Raw genomic sequence first — 18,912 nt, 5'->3', positions numbered from 1 at the left:
TCAAGAATTTTCATGGCCCAAGAGTCTACTCTCTAGCGCCACCAACACGTCAAATTTCAAAGTGCATTCAGCCTAATAACTTTTGACTACTTGGTCCAAATTTCACAAACAAGACATCATTGGAATCCTTGGATCATGACGAGTCCAACGCACCCTATGACGTCAATTTGCGTATACCTAGATTTTCCGCCATTTTGAATTTTATCAAAAAGCTTAAAAAAGCATTTCAGGTCACAGAGATTGTCCAATTTTCACGAAACTTGGCACATAGACTCTTAAGACCAAGCCGCACAAAAGTTATCATGTGGAATTTTTAATTAGGCTTCCAACTTTCCATAAAAGCCAATCAAACTCGAGGTTGACGCCCCCAAACCGGAAGTGAGGTCATATCTTGGCAACCATTTGATATCATGACGTCAAACTTATGACACAGACTCAAGACTACTATGGTAAGAGGCCCAAGAAGTTTGGTGACGTTCGGCCTAAAGGTGGCGCTCTATGTAGCAAAAATGCATTTTTGCCCATATCTTTGGACCACTTGGTCCAAATGTCACAAATGAGGTACCAATGGAATCCCTGGATGCAGCCGAAGTCAATGCACATTATGACGTCATGAGCACCATCTTGAATTGTCCGCCATTTTGAATTTAATCAAAAACCTCCAAAAAGCATTTCAGGCCACTGAGATTGTCCAATCTCAACGGAACTTGGCAAATAGGATCTTCAGACCAAGCCGGACATAAGTTATCATGTGGATTTTTTTTATTCACTTCCGTTTAACAGCGACAGCCAACCAAACTCTAAGCCGATGCGCAAATGGGACATTTGGCCGTATCTCTGCGATGCATTGATGTATCGATGCCAAACTTGGTGCATGGACTCACGACGCCTTCCTGAGCAGCCCAAGCCTTGCCTATTGTGCCATTCTGCTAGGACCCCCACATCGCTGCTTGCAGCTATATTTGGGGGTCCTAGCAGCGAAGCTGCAGGAACCCATTGAGTTAGTAGCTTTTCCTATTATTATTGGGGGTCCTAGCAGCGAAGCTGCAGGAACCCATTGTGTTAGTAGCTTTTCCTATTATTATTATTATTGATCTACTTTCCGCTGCAATTGAAGTCTATGGCAGCCCCATGAACGCTATGGTAAAAAGTTGTGAAATTTGGCACACGTAATCAGCCAAGTTCCAAAGCCAAAGTCAAGAATTTTCATGCCCCAAGAGCTTACTCTCTAGCGCCACCAACACGTCAAAGTTCAAAGTCTATTAAGCCTAATAACTTTGGACTCCATGGTCCAAATTTCACAAATGAGGCATCATTGGAATCCTTGGATCATGACGAGTCCAATGCAACCTATGACGTCAATTTGCGTATACTTAGATTTTCCGCCATTTTGAATTTTATCAAAAAGCTTAAAAAAGCATTTCAGGTCACAGAGATTGTCCAATTATCACGAAACTTGGCACATAGACTCTTCAGACCAAGCCGCACAAAAGTTATCCAAGGGAATTTTTAATTAGGCTTCCATTTTTCCATAAAAGCCAATCAAACTCGAGGTTGACGCCCCCAAACCGGAAGTGAGATCATATCTTGGCAACCATTTGATATCATGACGTCAAACTTATGACACAGACTCAAGACTGCTATGGTAAGAGGCCCAAGAAGTTTGGTGACGTTCGGCCTATAGGTGGCGCTATATGTAGCAAAAATGCATATTTGCTCATATCTTTGGACCCCTTGGGCCAAATTTCACAAATGAGGTACCGTTGGAATCCCTGAATGCAGACGAGGTCAAGGTAACAAATAACGTCATATGCGCCATCTTGGATTATCCGCCATTTTGAATTTAATCAAAAACCTTCAAAAAGCATTTCAAGCCACTGAGATTGTCCAATCTCCACGGAACTTGGCACATAGAATCTTCAGACCAAGCCGCATATGAGTTATCATGTGGATTTTTTTTATTTCACTTCCGTTTAACCGTGGCAGCCAATCAAAGTCTATGCCGACACGCAAATGAGACATTTGGCCGTATCTCTGCGATGGATTGATGTATCAATGCCAAACTTGGTGCATTGACTCATGACGCCTTCCTGAGCAGCCCAAGCCTTGCCTATTGTGCCATTCTGCTAGGACCCCCACATCGCTGCTTGCAGCTATATTTATTAGGCCCGAGCAGCTAAGCGCTGCGAAGGCCTATTGTAACTGAAGGATTTCACTATTATTGTTTTTTTAGGCCCGAGCAGCTAAGCGCTGCGAAGGCCTATTGTATCTGTAGGATTTCACTATTCTTTTTTTTTTTTTTCTCGCTTCTTTTCCGCGCGGAATCGCGAATTTGGAGCCCTGAACGTATTCGAAAACTCCCCAAACTTTGCCCAAAATTGTCCCCCGCGTGAAACTGCATGATTTTAATGGAGTCGAAAGTGGGCGTGGCCAAACTGCTCTACAGCGCCACCTAACGTGAGATAGCCCGAACCGTACGTCATAGAGATCTGAAACTCGGTATGTATGTAGATCGCCTCACATCAAGAACAAAAGTCTCTTGGAGGTATGCTCTAAAACGTACAAGGAGGCGGCCATCTTGGGTCAAAGGGCAAATTTTGGCCATTTTTCATATTTACACAACTCGCAGGAAAATTTTCACGCCCCAGGGATTTTGAGCTACAGACTTCATTTTTGGTCAGTATGCAGTTAAGGGATGGGGGAACAAAAGTTATCAGAAGACTTGAGTTTTTGAGCATGTTTAGGGGGCTTGGCCAAGCGGCGAACTTGGCGTACTCGCCAGTGTAAACGAAACGCTATAACTTTCACGTAAAAAGTTTATTCTGCACCAAACTTGGTATGAGTCATCCATGTTGGATGCATGTCAATCCTATGTGGTCATATGCTGACGTCATCTAAGCCCCGCCCCCTCAGAACAGGAAGTCACTTCTTTTACTTGGAAAGCTCCATCTCTGGCCCCCTTCACCTAATCACCATGATCTTGTGTCAGAATACAGATAACAAGTTGGTCTAACTAGCTTTAAAGCACCAACAGTTTTCAGTTGAAGGCGTGGCTATGGCGGCTTGGTGAAGTCAGACATCACGCCGTTACCATACGTTTGGCTCTAAATTCTACAGTTTTGAGCCGAGATGCACCAAACTCACTGGGATCGATCCTAATCCACCCCCCAACAGGTGTGCAGTCCAACATTTGATGGGCGTGGCCTAATGCCTCCACAGCGCCCCCTAGAACATCTAAAAACATCAGATCCAAGCCATGCTTTCACCGACAATCATGAAACTCAGCACACCTGTGCGTCTTGTTAGGACCTACAAAATAGTGTGGGCGTGGCAGAATGGCACATTCCAATCCCTCGCCGTTTGCCTACGTTCGCCTCTAAATCTCACACGCATCATCCGATTTACACCAAACTAGATATGAATGACCTTTGTTAACCTCTAAAGAGCCCGATAGGATTATATTGGAGTGTGACTCCAGTGCGCCCCCTAGATAATATAAACAGCTATATCTCCTTGAGACATCATCCGATCTGCACCATATTTTTTGTGCATCATTACGGAGCAGCGCTTGACACGTTGGCGTGGTATGTTTCTGACGTCGCTAAACCCCGCCCCCACAAAAAAGGAAGTGAGAGTAACTCCTGTCTGGAAGGTGAGATATCGCTCCAACTTTGAACACGTGCCACTGGTGTGGTACTGACGTGGACTGAAGGCGATTTGGGAGATTCGCCGCACGCTCCGCCCGGTGGACGGGCGCGGGAGACGCGGGACGGCGTCGATGACCACATCGGGGCGGCGGTGCCGGCGGTCAGGCGGTCGCAAGGCCGGAGCTGCGCTTGGCTGCGAGGGCCGTTATCACTGCTTGCAGTTCTTGTTTCTTATGATTCTTTTTCTTCTCCACGCGGAATCGCGAATGGGGAGGCCTGAACGTATTCGAAAACTCACCAAACTTTACCCAAAATTGTCCCCCGCGTGAAATCAAATGTTTTTAATGGAATTGAAAGTGGGCGTGGCCAAACTGCTCTACAGCGCCACCTAACGTGAGATAGACCGAACCGTACGTCGTAGAGATCTGAAACTCGGTATGTATGTAGATCGCCTCAAATCAAGAACAAAAGTCTCTTGGAGGTATGCTCTAAAATGTACAAGGAGGCGGCCATTTTGGGTCAAAGGGCAAATTTTGGCCATTTTTCATATTTACACACCTCGCAGGAAAATTTTCACGCCCCAGGGATTTTGAGCTACGGACTTCATTTTTGGTCAGTATGCAGTTAAGGGATGGGGGCACAAAAGTTATCAGAAGACTTGAGTTTTTGAGCATGTTTAGGGGGCTTGGCCAAGCGGCGAACTTGGCGTACTCGCCAGTGTAAACGAAACGCTATATCTTTCACCTAAAAAGTTTAAACTGCACCAAACTTGGTATGAGTCATCCATGTTGGATGCATGTCAATCCTATGTGGTCATATGCTGACGTCATCTAAGCCCCGCCCCCTCAGAACAGGAAGTCCCTTTTTTTACTTGGAAAGCTCCATTTCTGGCCCCCTTCACCTAATCAAGATGATCTTGTGTCAGAATACAGATAACAAGTTGTTCTCACTTGCTTTAAAGCACCAACAGTTTTTAGTTGAAGGCGTGGCTATGGCGGCTTGTTGAAGTCAGACATCACGCCGTTACCATACGTTTGGCTCTAAATTCTACAGTTTTGAGCCGAGATACACCAAACTCACTGGGATCGATCCTAATCCGCCCCCCAACAGGTGTGCAGTCCAATATTTGATGGGCGTGGCCTAATGCCTCCACAGCGCCCCCTAGAACATCTGAAAATATCAGCCCCAAGCCATGCTTTGAACGACAATCATGAAACTCAGCACACCTGTGCGTCTAGTCAGGACCTACAAAATAGTGTGGGCGTGGCAAAATGGCACATTCCAATCCCTCGCCGTTTGCATACGTTCGGCTCTAAATCTCACACGCATCATCCGATTTACACCAAACTAGATATGAATGACCTTTGTTAATCTCTAAAGAGCCCAATAGGATTATATTGGAGTGTGACTCCAGTGCGCCCCCTATATCATGTCAACAGCTATATCTCCTTGAGACATCATCCGATCTGCACCATATTTTTTGTGCATCATTACGGAGCAGCGCTTGACACGTTGGCGTGGTATATTTCTGACGTCATTAAACCCCGCCCCCACAAAACAGGAAGTGACGGTAACTCCTGTCTGGAAGGTGAGATATCGTTCCAACTTTGAACACGTGCCACTGGTGTCGTACTGACGTGGACTGAAGGCGATTTGAGAGATTCGTTGCACGCTCTGCCCGGTGGACGGGCGCGGGAGACGCGCGACGGCGTCGATGACCACGTCGGGGCGGCGGTGCCGGCAGTCAGGCGGTCGCAAGGCCGGAGCTGCGCTTGGCTGCGAGGGCCGTTATCACTGCTTGCAGTTCTTGTTATTATTATTCTTCAATTTCTGCTGCAATGTAAGTCTATGGCAGCCCCATGAACGCTATGGTAAAAAGTTGTGAAATTTGGCACACGTAATCAGCCAAGTGCCAAAACCAAAGTCAAGAATTTTCATGCCCCAAGAGCTTACTCTCTAGCGCCACCAACATGCCAAAGTTCAAAGTGCATTCAGCCTAATAACTTTTGAATACTTGGCCCAAATTTCACAAACAAGACATCATTGGAATCCTTGGATCATGACGAGTCCAACGCACCCTATGACGTCAATTTGCGTATGCCAAGATTTTCCGCCATTTTGAATTTTATCAAAAAGCTTAAAAAAGCATTTCAGGTCACACAGACTGTCAAATCTTCACGAAACTTGGCACATAGACTCTTAAGACCAAGCCGCACAAAAGTTATCGTGTGGAATTTTTAATTAGGCTTCCATTTTTCCATAAAAGCCAATCAAACTCGAGGTTGACGCCCCCAAACCGGAAGTGAGGTCATATCTTGGCAACCATTTAATATCTTGACGTCAAACTTATAACACAATCTCAAGACTGCTAAGGTAAGGGGCCCAAGAAGTTTGGTGACGTTCGGCCTATAGGTGGCGCTATAAGTAGCAAAAATGCATTTTTGCTCATATCTTTGGACCCCTTGGTCCAAATTTCATAAATGAGGTATCAATAGAATCCCTGGATAAGGTTGAGGTCAACACACTCAATGAAGTTATTTGCGCCATCTTGGATTGTCCGCCATTTTGAATTTAATCAAAAACCTTCAAAACGCATTTCAGGCAACTAAGATTGTCCAATCTCCACGAAACTTGGCACATAGAATCTTCAGACCAAGCCGCACATAAGTTATTATGTGGATTTTTTTATTTCACTTCCGTGTAACCACGGCAGCCAATCAAACTCCATGCCGACGCGCAAATGGGACATTTGGCCGTATCTCTGCGATGCATTGATGTATCAATGCCAAACTTGGTGCATGGACTCACGACGCCTTCCTGAGAGGCCCAAGCCATCCCTATTGGGCCATTCTGCTAGGACCCCCACATTGCTGCTTGCAGCTATATTTACACATAGTTTTAAATCAAGTTTCTAAATCTCTGGTAATGAGGAAATTATTCAAATGATTCAGGTTTCCTGTTATCATGCAACTATTATGTGCTCATCACCTCTTCTGTACAGTTTACCACATCCATGAACATGAAAACTACACCTATCAGTGGCAAATAACACCAGCTGCTGCTGCGCACAGATGCAGCTCTGCAGAAGCTGAAGATTTTTTTCTGTCTCCTACAGCTGAGGTGCTGCATGCACACACATTAATGTTAGAGCTGCTGAACATTCAAGTGCTTGAAACAAATAACTCAATTAAGCACCAAGATAATCTGTGGTTTCATCTCGGCTTTCATTTGGCAGTGGTGTGGAAGTAATGATAACGTGTGGCTGCTGCACAATTTGTTTAGACTTACACATTAATGCACAAACAGTATGTGCTGCTGATTGATTATCACGACTGACTGCTCGAACTTCAAAGCCTTTACAATGAAGCTGGAATAAAAATTCTTAAGACATTCATCAGATACTTTTAGTTTAAACTTCTCTGTGGGGATAGAAGCTGTTTGTTCAGAAACACTTTCTGTTGTTAAACAGTTGGCTTTCCTGTTATTCTGATGTGTGTGTGTGGTGTCTTGTCATATGTTTGTGCATATGTATAATATATCTATGACCACATTTGTACCGCAGGACCTTTCCCCAAGGATGAGCAAACCTTAGAGGGTCCTGAAGCTCCTACACTCCCACAACAGGGACCAGGGTCTATCTCAACTAGAACTTTGTTACTTTTTCAAATGAGCTCGTTTTCACTTTTGGGAACACACTGAACAAACTTGGCAATTAATGGCCAGTACAAGCAGCAGGGGGGAGATGGTGTGCACCAACAGTGTGAGCTGACAAGTGAATAAGGAGGGAGAGGACAACAAAGTTACTCTTCTTTTGTGGAGGAGGGTTATTGGTTTTGGTCACATTCCAAAGCTCGAATATAAGCACAACAAAGCACAACTATGTAGGAAGGTGCTGGGTTGCCAGAATATGTGAATGAAGCCAACAGTACCAGATACTTTTGGTCGAAATGCAGCCCATGGCAAAGAACTGATCAACCTTTCCTGGAGATGATTCCGTGAAGACCAAATGAAGAACAAAGGAAGGCATATGTGGAGGCAGATGGAATGGCTTCAAAGTGAAGAAAATCAAAGCTTCTATTAAATTAACCTGTTTCCTCCAAAAATCCAACATTGCCTGAAGGTGTACAAAACACTCATTTTATTTCAAATGTCTCATTAGCTGTATTCAGAGATCTTTATCTTCAGGTCTTCCATCTAAACCCACTCGTTCTCCAAACTTCTCCGTCTTCCTTCTGCTGGTCTGCTGCACGTCTGCCCCCCGCCTCCGTCTCCCTCACAGTCTTTTCTTTATTCCTCCCTTTTTCCTTTTCCCCCAGTTTAACTTTATCATTTTGAGGAACAAAATAGAAGCCAGTCAAAAATGAGACAATTACGGCCCTGTTGGAAGGGTTAATACGCATAACGCCCCATAATCCCCCCCTACGGTTTTCATCATAAATTACATGAACATTAAATCTGTGCAGTATGTGCACACTGATAGAAACTTCCAAACATTTTGTGAGGAGCAGCAGTAACTAAAAGCACACACACACCAAACCAAAGCACAGTTAACGCGTTGATAAGTAAAGATGATGTGGTTGTAATGTGATTATCCATATCTGCTTGTTCTGCTGTGACAAGATAATGAAGACAATAGACAGCAGACAGTCAGGCAGCATTTGAGGGGATTCTTAGGTAGTTGGTGATTAGGCTCGTTCCACACTTTGTGTTTCAGTGTGTGTGTGTGTGTGTGTGTGTGTGTGTGTGTGTGTGTGTGTGTGCATGTGCACTGCTGGTTGACGTGTCAACATTAATTGAACCATGACCCAGATCAATACAATGAGACTTGAAAGGGATTAGAAAAACATGCCATATGAAATACTAAGGAGCAATAATTTGTGTAGGTGGCCTCATTCCACATTTAATGCCAACATTTCAATCCCAGATCATTTACCAACAGACAGACTTCCAACAAATCCCACCGTTCAGGTTGCACCTCTGTGTTCTGCTTAATAATCATATTAGTATTGTGTTAAATGTTAATGAATGCTTCTTGACTCCAATAGGATTTTTCTTTCATCAAATGATCTGATGAATGACTTCAAGCTTTAGCAGTGCTAATTCAAAATGATGGAGGTGGAACTTTGTACTTTTCCTTCATTATAAAGCAAATAGTTTGTGGTTTCCCTCATCCGTCTGCTCTGCAGTATGAATGTGGTCACACATAAACCAGTCAGACTTCAACCTGGACTCATTTTGCTTAAGAGTGGCTGCTCTGTTATCTCTTACTCCCAGGGTTGGCTGGGATTGACCCAAGGAAAGATGTTCTATTCATGAAGTTTTTTACATCTTTACTTTGCTATGATTTTAGATTAGATGCTGGATTATCTTAAGCAATGAAAACATGCCATCTGTGTTTAGCTGACTACTAACCTGAAACTGAACTGCGGAATGAAAGTCGGCAGGGATAAAAGAAAAGATGGCTTTAAATAGACTCGTTACTTTTATTTAGAAAGCACCGCTCATGCATTTTTACATTCTTTGAAATTATTGGAAACTTTTAGAAATTAACTGATAAAGTCAAGCTTTTTCTAGTCTTGTCCTCTTTTTGTTTTTCCACATTCTCCTAATCATATTCATCAATAAACCTTAAGGCTTAAGTGAATGAACAGGAAGAAAAACACGTCTCTGGTTCTCCCTCTCACTCAAACACACACACAAACACACACAACAGTACCGCAGCCACCTTTGACCCCTCGGGCCCTCCTATGAAGTGGACAACTGGTGAGAATAATATTGACCTTCCACTAAAGAAAGCATTGCTGCTTATTGCTTCAACACATTTACTGGCCATCCTGGTGTGTGTATAGGTGTGGGCAGCTATAATGAGCAGCAGAATATACAGTTTGTTGCCTTATTGTGTTTCTCAGGGTGTGGCTTTAGGGGCAACAGCACAGGTCTGCTTGGTGTAAAGTGTCTTTGGTCTGTTTCCTTCATTAGTCATTTGAAGCCAATGACTTTCCGGTTGGGCTTTAAGAGAGAATAAAACAACCCAGTGTTCTTCCCCCTCATTTCTTTGGGTCAACAGAAATGGCTACTGTTATCTAAAACAATCAAATTTTTATCTATTTTCTTTTTTTCCATGGAAAGTATGATATGACATTGTTGAAAAATATCAACCAGCATTACTCTGAAACAAGCTTTCGGGTTTTGTCACCTCACCACTGTCCTGAACAGCACATCCCATCTCATTAAATCTAGATTTGCCAGCAGAAACCCATTATCTACAACAAGTAGAGAATGGCATAAAGGCCCATGTGAAACCACTAATAAAATCCCAGATTGGGTGAGAGTATATGGTGTTGTGTTGCTACTGCAACCGCCAGTGGTGTGTAACATACACTAACATATATGAATGAGTGTGGCAGCGTTGCTCTTCTTAGTCCCTCAAAAGGACTCACTGTAAACCTTCTGAACCCTCTGCTGTCCATCCTCTGTACCTTTCTGTTTTTTATCAGATCCCACTTCTTTGCCACCTTTTTCTGTGTGTAGTAATCGTATGTGGGAGTTGTCATTGACCGTCTTGTGTGTGTGATCAGGTGTAGCTGCCAGTCCTTGAGAAGGGTAGAGGGACCAGAAGCCTCTTTCTTTAGGATTGAAAAAAAAAAATTAAAAAAATCAACCATTAGCCGAACTGTGAATTATTCTTGACGAGGCTATGGCCTCACTGATTAATTGCAACACGCTGACACACACATCAGTCTATACTGACAGTTAACATATATTAGCAGAGCACCATTTACAATCTGAGCATGCTGTATGTATGTGTGGAGCGGACGTGTCAGCGGGTGCAGATTAATGACTTGCTATATAATATATTTTGGGGTGATTTAGAGTGAGAGTCTCTCGACGTCATTAATATTCTCCTTTCTGTTTTTCCTCAGGTAAAAAGGTGATGGGGCTAACATAGATGGATTAAAAAACATAACAGTAAGGGGGGTGTCACAGTGAAAGGGGGCTTTCTTTGATCTGTAATCTTTTTGGTTCCAAAAGCTCAATGTAGACTCTGTGCATCCGATCAACTGTGCATAACATCCAAGGTCTGAGAAAATCCATCCACAGGCAGCAGTGTTTGTCCCTCGTCTCTCCATTACAGCCAACCTTTCAACAAACCCTGGAAAAGTCTGTTTCTGCATACAGACAAGATGGCAAAATGCATTAGGAAATACATTTCCAGCAACGTGAAAAACGCTGATGGGGATCCATATTTTCTGCTTACTTGTCATTTTCTGTGGCTGTGAGTGGGCTTAAAAAACAACGTGCAAAGGAGACATTAGGGTAATGGAGAAAAAAATGTGTGTGAGGGAGTGTGTGTATGTCGGAGGAGGGTGACTGGATGGCGGTCTGAAAGCGAACCTTCAAACCAAACAGAGAAAGTTCCTCCACATTACAGCTCACCGGCCGTCTGGTTGGACAGGACCGTCCAATGATACAGATAGGTGGGATTTTTTACATAGAAATGATATGTCATCCATAAATCTATTATCTAAACTCTATATATTCCTTAGAGAGTCATGGAGGGGTGGGATCTTTACCATCAACAAATGGCGGGGTACACCCTGAAGAGGTCACCGTTCCATCACAGGGTTAACACTAAATTTGTGCTCACACTCACACCGACCTCCAGCCAGTTTAGAATCACACATGAAAGCAAACTGAACGCATTTGACCAGAGATTTTCAAAGAGAATTAGTTATCTAAAAGGGCACGCCAGCAACGAATAGCCTAAAAATATACATCAGTTTGGGCAGAATTTTATCACTAAACAGCCAGAAACAGTTCCAACAGCCACAGAGACAGAAAACAACCATCGAGAGGCTAAACTGCCACAAAGACAGACAAAATTACAGCTAAAAAAGAAATTATAATAAAGACCCTCTAAACAATCACAGAGACACATAACTATGAAGACATAAAGCAACCATAAAGAGAGAAATAATCAAGTATTTCATAAAAACCAATAATACTAAAAAAAAAAACTAAAAAAACACCAGGATTCATAGAACAACTGCTATGACACTATGACCAGAAAAGGCAAACTAATAACACCCATTTAGAAACTCTGTTTACCACGTTAAATGAGTGAGAAACTAAGTGATGTGTTCAATGTCTTCTGAACATAGTCCGATCCAGAATATTTGGTGTGTCTCATTAATATTCATTAAAGAATCCAGAGAATCAGCTAAATTAAAGGGGGCATCTTATTTCTAGCTTCATCTGAGGCCCACAATCCCAAATTTTGAGAACTTGTGGACCTGTGGGAGGAAACCTGAGATCCTGGGATCCAGCTGACCCACAGTAAGGAGACAGGTAATTACTGCACCACTAAGCCACTTTGGATATTAAAGTATTTTATATTTAACAAATTGACTGAATGCTTCAAAAAGTTGCAAAAGACACCCTTAACCGACACGCTTCCTTGTTCTATGAAGCCATTTCCAAGTCCAGCACACAAATCCCAACATAAATCCCAGATACCTTATTTGTGTGCATGGATCGCAAATTGTGTGGATGAGTAATGAAAACATGAGTATGCTCATTAACTATGATTAAGGAGTTAGAGGTCTTTTTTCTCTGCTCACTGTGATCTGTAGCAGGAGCTGAACCATACTGCGCCCATCAAGCAGCATCGTTTCCCTCTTTGGGGCCTTTTATATGCCATTACAAATGGCACACTTGAGGTCAAATTAAAGAAATGTTAGGAGGCTTCACCTTGCGTATAATGACAATATCAGAACGTTACTGAGAAGGATGAAACGGTTGATGGCCGTCACTTCAGAGACTGAATTAAGCCATCTGGGTATCATTAAATGCATGTTTTAGTATCATACAACACCAATCAGACTTTCAGAGAACCAAAAAGCACATCCTTTGATGAATTATTTTACTGATGACATATGTAGGATTGGTTCTCAGCTGATATGCAAACCTTTTCTGCTGTACTTTAATAGCACCACCAAACAAACCATTGCAGTTTGTGCATTGCACATTTGCCACAGGAGGATAGACTGGAGATGCATTCAGCTGCTGATGCAGAGAAAACATCACCTAAACATAATCAGAAATGCAGTTCAGAAACTCCGCATTTAACATGCATGTTTTCAAATAAATGCATCGCTTCATATTTGCTCCAAATTCAAACTGTTTTACACTGTTGGTATTACAATCATTTGTCACATAGGATATTGTATTACTTAAATGAATTTGACTTAGTAAATTCCTGCTTGCCCACAGATAATGATTATATTGATTGATTCCATTCACTCTTAGCAAGTGAGCAACAGATAACCAAATAATGCTGTTTGACATGCTAGATGACACTAAATACATACACAGCCTGTCCTATGCCATTTATACATTTCTGACACTGGAAAAACAATCAAATTTCTCTCCAACTGAACTAACTGAGCCCTTCAACCTTCTTTTGATAAAAGAATAATATTTTCTCACCTCCATTCATTAAGCCTTCCCAGAAAATGTATGGAGCCCCCATGGGAATCACACTTCAAAAAACTCAAATCGAGAATAATACTTCCTCTCATCTCATGAGACTGTGTTGCTCTTTCTCGACTAATATTTTTCTTCACAGATCTTTATCATAACAATGTTCCTCCTCACCAAGGTATGCAGCTGCATTTTGGAAGCATCGAATAACATGCCAAAGGTCCTCTTCTAATGGATGCATGCACAGACTAAAAAAATGAAAGCCAACAACCACAATGACCATAGACATAATATACGTAGACGCCTCATAGACTGACGCTGCCTATATGAGCTGACGTATCAGCTTGAATGGGTCTCCAATGCCCCCACATTGCATTTATTTCGACTGAGGAAGGTGTAAATCCCCAACAATAATCATACCTCCCCGAATTTTTACCAGATTTTCACACGGTTTGGTTTGTTACAAATGACAGAGCCCGACCTGAGAAAGCCCGATCTGAGAAAGCCCGACTTGAGAAAGCCCGAGCTGAGAAAGCCCGACTTGAGAAAGCCCGAGCTGAGAAAGCCCGACTTGAGAAAGCCCGAGCTGAAAAAGCCCGACCTGAGAACCCTGGCTTTTTTGCTTTGGAGAAATATCAGCCCTACTAACATTTATTTTAAATTCTGATTAAATTCTACAGTACAGGCAGAATCCAAACAACAAAATATCTTAATAAATGGTGTGCAGGGGCAAATAAGTTATCGAGAAAATGAACCCACAGACAGATCATATGTTAATACCAAAAAAAGATTAGGCCTTAAAAACAAAGAACACACCCACGTTTGCATTCACTGGATAAATATCACCTCGACTGTCAAAGATTTAAACCCTTTCTCTAATGTATAAGATGAAATAATATACGGTGTATCAGCAGAATATTTCAGCCATGGATTCGTCTAAACTGGATTTTTGACCTCTGTCTTCAGCAGATTTCAAATATCCTCTGTTTTGTTTGCGGTTATAAATCTAAAGCCAAGCAGACTCAGACTGCCTACAGTAAAACACTCATCTGGGATTAGGAGCCATTTATTCATCTCAGCTCAGTAATACTATGAGAGCCTTGCTTCAGAATCCAATGAATATTTCACACTTTCATTTCATATGCAATCTCTGGTGCTCAGGGGTGTGCATTGCTGGGTATTATTCTGCAAAGGGTATTCCTTTGAGTGTGTGTGTGTCAGTGTACGACTCCATCTTACCATATGTGTGTGTTTTTGGGATATTAGTGTGTGGCATTTCATTTGATCCGAGTATTGAAAAGTGTATTTTTGAGGGCTGTGTGCTTTGATATTTGGCTTCAGTGTTAACACAAAAAAAGCATTGCGATTCCTTTTGAGTGAATATGAGGGGAGAGACAACATTCAAAAACAGTTATTAATGACTACAGCATCAGTTGTTCGAGAGCTCCCCCACAAAGACATTCATTTACAGAAATTATCCAACCATACAGAGACCTGTTAGACCAGTTTCAACTGTGGACCTGCTATTCAAATCAATAAGCACTTATCTGATCATTTCACTTCTATTATTCTAACTAAATTCTTCTTTTGTTCAACTCACAATAAAAGACAGCCAAAAATTTCAACCATAGGCTGCCTCTCTCCTTCATTTGTTAGCCTGATTTGAACCTCACAACTAAATGGAGACTAAACCTGAGCTAAATGTGTAAACGGGAACCTGTGGGCTGACTCTACAACTGAGTAACAGTCATGTCACTATAATGAGTCAGTTCTTCTTGACATCTTTTTGCCATCTGCCTCCTGTGGGTACAGATCCTACATAAAGTAGAGAGCTGCCGCTTGAATTCCACTCTTATGGATATTATCACACAACTTTCTATTTTCATTTCTTTATGGAGATTTTATAGCATTTACATTCTCAGAATTCAGACATTCAAAGAAAAAATGTGGTGCAAAAAGGGACATGTTTGAAACGTAACTGACGTACAATTAAAGAAATGAAATCCATTCCATCTTCTTTCACACTCATTTTTGATTGTAAATCCAGAGCAGTGCACGGCTCGTGCTTTACTGACTGTTGACAGCTAAAGCTCCAGACTGTAACACCTCCAGATAAAAAAGCACTGCAAACAAGGACACAGGAACACAGGGCAAGTGACAACAAGCTAACAGCGGGACCAGTCCACACTACTCTAAAACCATGGCAACAGGCTCTTGTAAAAATAATCTCCTAGGTCAGTTACTGCTCTCTTGGCCCGTTTTGTGTTCTGGTCAGTAATTCATGCGGTTCAAGAGCCATGGTGTGCCGTGTCACCACCTCTTTTTGACAAATGAGGATATTTCTGAAAATGTCATGAGTGAACACTATTTTCAGTACAGCAGGGAGTGTTCTCATTAGTCATAACTCCACTGGAGCCTTGTGTTAACATTGTTGAGCTAAAATCACTCACACAAAAATGAAATAGGATGTAAGATTATAAACATTTTTAATTCAAATGTAGCAAAACTCTCATCAGAAACACTTTGCTCTTTAGAACTAGAAGGAATGATCTTTGTTAAAATGAAAAAAGAAACAGAAGCATCAGCCCAGGTTAACAAGAGAGGGAGCTGTTCTTCCAAAAGATGCTGACTACCTCAAGAGAAATGACTAACTACAGCATCTTTGTCATTAATTAGTGCCACTAATTCTGAAATATTCATACGTCCTAAAAGGCATACAGTATGAGCAGAGCACAGAAAGACTGAACATTGTATTTTCTAGCCAGCAGGTTCTTATATATTTTTTTCAAGCTGTGAACCACATGAAAAATTCAGTTCACCATCGGAAAAAGGCTAATTAAAACATGTTGACACTGTTTTAATACAAAGAGCAATCAGAGGAGAACTCAAGATTAATCTAAGGTCCTAAAACGTAGTTCAAAAAGTCCAAAAAGGGAGGAAACTTATCACATTCGAATAATGCAGAGTAGGAAGGACAGAAAAACTCGACTTCCCATGGGCTTAAATGAAAAAAAGGACGTTTTCCTTAGGGGGGATATGAAAAATGGAAATATATGGATTGGGCTTGCCAAAAGGGAATTGTTAATGACACTGCCTAATGCTAAAGGCAAGTTAAAACCTTTACCTTTGAATTCTGCAAGAGAAGCAAGATTCTATCCAAGGGAATGCAGCTCAATAAGTCAGAGAGTGAACACACAGCTTACAGCACACACTTCACCACACATAACACAACATACAGATATCGTGTCACACGACAGTTTTATATGACCTACTAGGAAATAAGCAGTACTATATATGGACTGTATTAGCAGTATGAAAAGGTTTTTAAGGAGTAAGATGGATAAATACAGTGATTTTTTGTGACATCATGTAGAAAACAAGACTTGCTTTTTGTGACATCATCAGCTTACTGCCAGTGATTCAGGGGGTTAAAGATCATTCAAAACTAATGTCAAACAACTTTATTATACTTTTTTTTAAAAGGAGAAAACAAACTATTCTGCAGGTTCTTACCTTGTCTCTGTCCTCCACCAGATCACTAAGTATATCATCTGGGTCCAGAATCCCCCCATCACAGTATTCAACATGATGAGTCCGAACCAGAAAATCTCCTTCCTATAAACAGACGATACAGCAACTTTTAATCCAAAAACATGAAAACAGACCTAGAGGTGGGCGGTATGGCCTAAAATGTATACCCCGGTAAAATTTGAGCCACTGACGGTATACGGTATATATCGCGGTATGGTACTTTTGTATATAAATTACAACAGAACAGTTTCTCAGTGGTTACCATAGCACCAACTAAACACTTTCAATCAGGATGTTTGCAGCAATATTAAATGAAATGTATTGTGCAAAACAGAAAACACAGGAAATATAAAAAATATATACGTTATATTTATATTTAAAAAATAAGAAAAGGTACATTTCCTCGAATAAACTCTGTGAGAGAAAAGCCGCTGCCTCTTGGATAACGTAACTTTCATAGGCGCCTTCCACTTATTCAACATGCTCAAATATGCGTCATGTTTCAGACACCCCATTTGTGCATGTTAAGCTAACTGCTTGTTAATACGATAAGTGTTTTATTACTTTGCATGTCTTCCAAAAGAGAAAATAATCAGGATTTTGAGGATGTTACCGTTACACACCAGCTGAGCCGCAGGGTAGCAAAACATTATGGGCGTGAAAACGAAACTTAGAAAATCGGCTTGGCGCATGCGCAAAACCACACAGTAGCAAATCTCGTCAAGTAGGAGAAATCGACAAAACACCGGCTTTGACTAGTTTCATATTCTGGAGCATGGTTAGCCCGCAGGTGGTAAAACCAATTACTCGTTTTACCTTGTCTTGCGATTACTGTCGCCCGGCATATCCAAGCGGATGTTCAAAACTTTGCATTACTGCCATCTACAGGACTCATGAGCTATTGCGGTATAAGGTATGGCAAAAAAATCTCTACCGTTGGTGAAAAATACTGCATAAGGTATGATACCATGCATACCGCCCACCCCTAAACAGACCTAAAACTATTTACAGTGCATAACAACAGCTGAACCCATTTCTGATTCAGAACAACCGATTTAATGTTTTCCTATCAGCATTTCAAACATGTCACGCACAGATCGCCTGTGTTATGATCTTCTAGGGCATCCCGGGATGGAAAGGCTTCTGCTTCCTAGGAGGACCTGGCCTGGGCAGCTCACACTGCTGAGCTAATAACCAAGGCCCAAAAGAGACTCTACTCACAGAGGGTGCTCTTCTGTGTCTGTGCTTGTTTCTCCAGCTGCACAGAAGAAATAGGCTGCCCAGCGGATAGTCGGTTGCCCTCTCCCCTCAACCGAACGACTGCACAGTTCCTGCCGCCTCAGGAACATTAAAAGGATCCTACAGGACTCGTCTCACCCCTGACACACACTGTTAAAGCGTCTGCCTTCAGGTTTCAGAACAGACTCAGAAACCGTTTCCATCCATGTGTCATCACCCTGTTTAAATGCTGCTGGACTTTCCATACATTAGTCCCTTTAATCATTTACATCCATCCACCCAACACATCCCACGTTTGTGTTTACACAGTTAAGGACATGTGCAATATATATGTGTGTGTGTGTGTGTTAATTTAGGTTTTTGTAGTTTTTAATTGATTCATTTAATTTTTTGTATTTCGTATGCACAGGAAACTTGCACCTTTAATTTTGTTGTCAATGTCTCATTGTCACAATGACCATAAAGATTCTGAATCTTATGCTATTAATGCATTTGAACACATTATTTTACTAATAAAGTCTGAAAGTTGGCACAGTGCAACGTTACACAACAGCTTTCATCACTGAGGACACAGATTTCTTTGTATCAGCTGGAAAATGCAAAACTGAGAGAATACAAACTGATATGAGGAGTTCCCCAACGCTGCAGTCTTGGTTCTCCTGTGTTCAGTATCAAGATGCTCAAATACCTAGTCATGGAAACAAACTACCAAAGAAGACTCATCATTCAAATAAAGAACATAAACCATTCACTTTATTCTTCATACACTCAGCTCTGTGAAAACCCAATGTTGGGTGCTGGTTTTAAAGCATTTATGTCTTACACCAAGCAGTAACTCCAGGCTCATATTTATTGTCTTGTGTCCTGTTCCATTTTAGTTTATTTTCATCCATTTACCCTTTTATGTGCAGGTTTTCATAATGTCTTCTTTTTAAGTACTTGTTTTAATGTCAATATCAGCTGACCGAATCAAAACAGACATGATAAAAATGAAGGTTTTATGCAAAAATAT

General features: G+C 41.7%; 1 protein-coding gene across 6 annotated transcripts in view; it reads right to left on the bottom strand.

The window, feature by feature from the left end:
* The window catches only part of pard3bb (par-3 family cell polarity regulator beta b), a 275,337-nt gene that overhangs the window by 239,453 nt on the left and 16,972 nt on the right, over positions 1–18,912 (bottom strand). For all 6 annotated transcript variants that reach the window (XM_075478942.1, XM_075478941.1, XM_075478945.1 and 3 more), the window contains exon 2: positions 16,644–16,745. In XM_075478942.1, coding sequence (XP_075335057.1) covers positions 16,644–16,745 — 102 coding nt within the window. The remainder of the gene's footprint in view (positions 1–16,643; positions 16,746–18,912) is intronic.

This window comes from Odontesthes bonariensis, chromosome 12 (genome assembly GCF_027942865.1).
Source record: "Odontesthes bonariensis isolate fOdoBon6 chromosome 12, fOdoBon6.hap1, whole genome shotgun sequence".
Lineage (NCBI taxonomy): Eukaryota > Metazoa > Chordata > Actinopteri > Atheriniformes > Atherinopsidae > Odontesthes > Odontesthes bonariensis.
The sequence above is the reverse complement of the archived record's forward strand: the minus strand, read 5'-3'. Positions and strand labels throughout refer to the sequence as shown.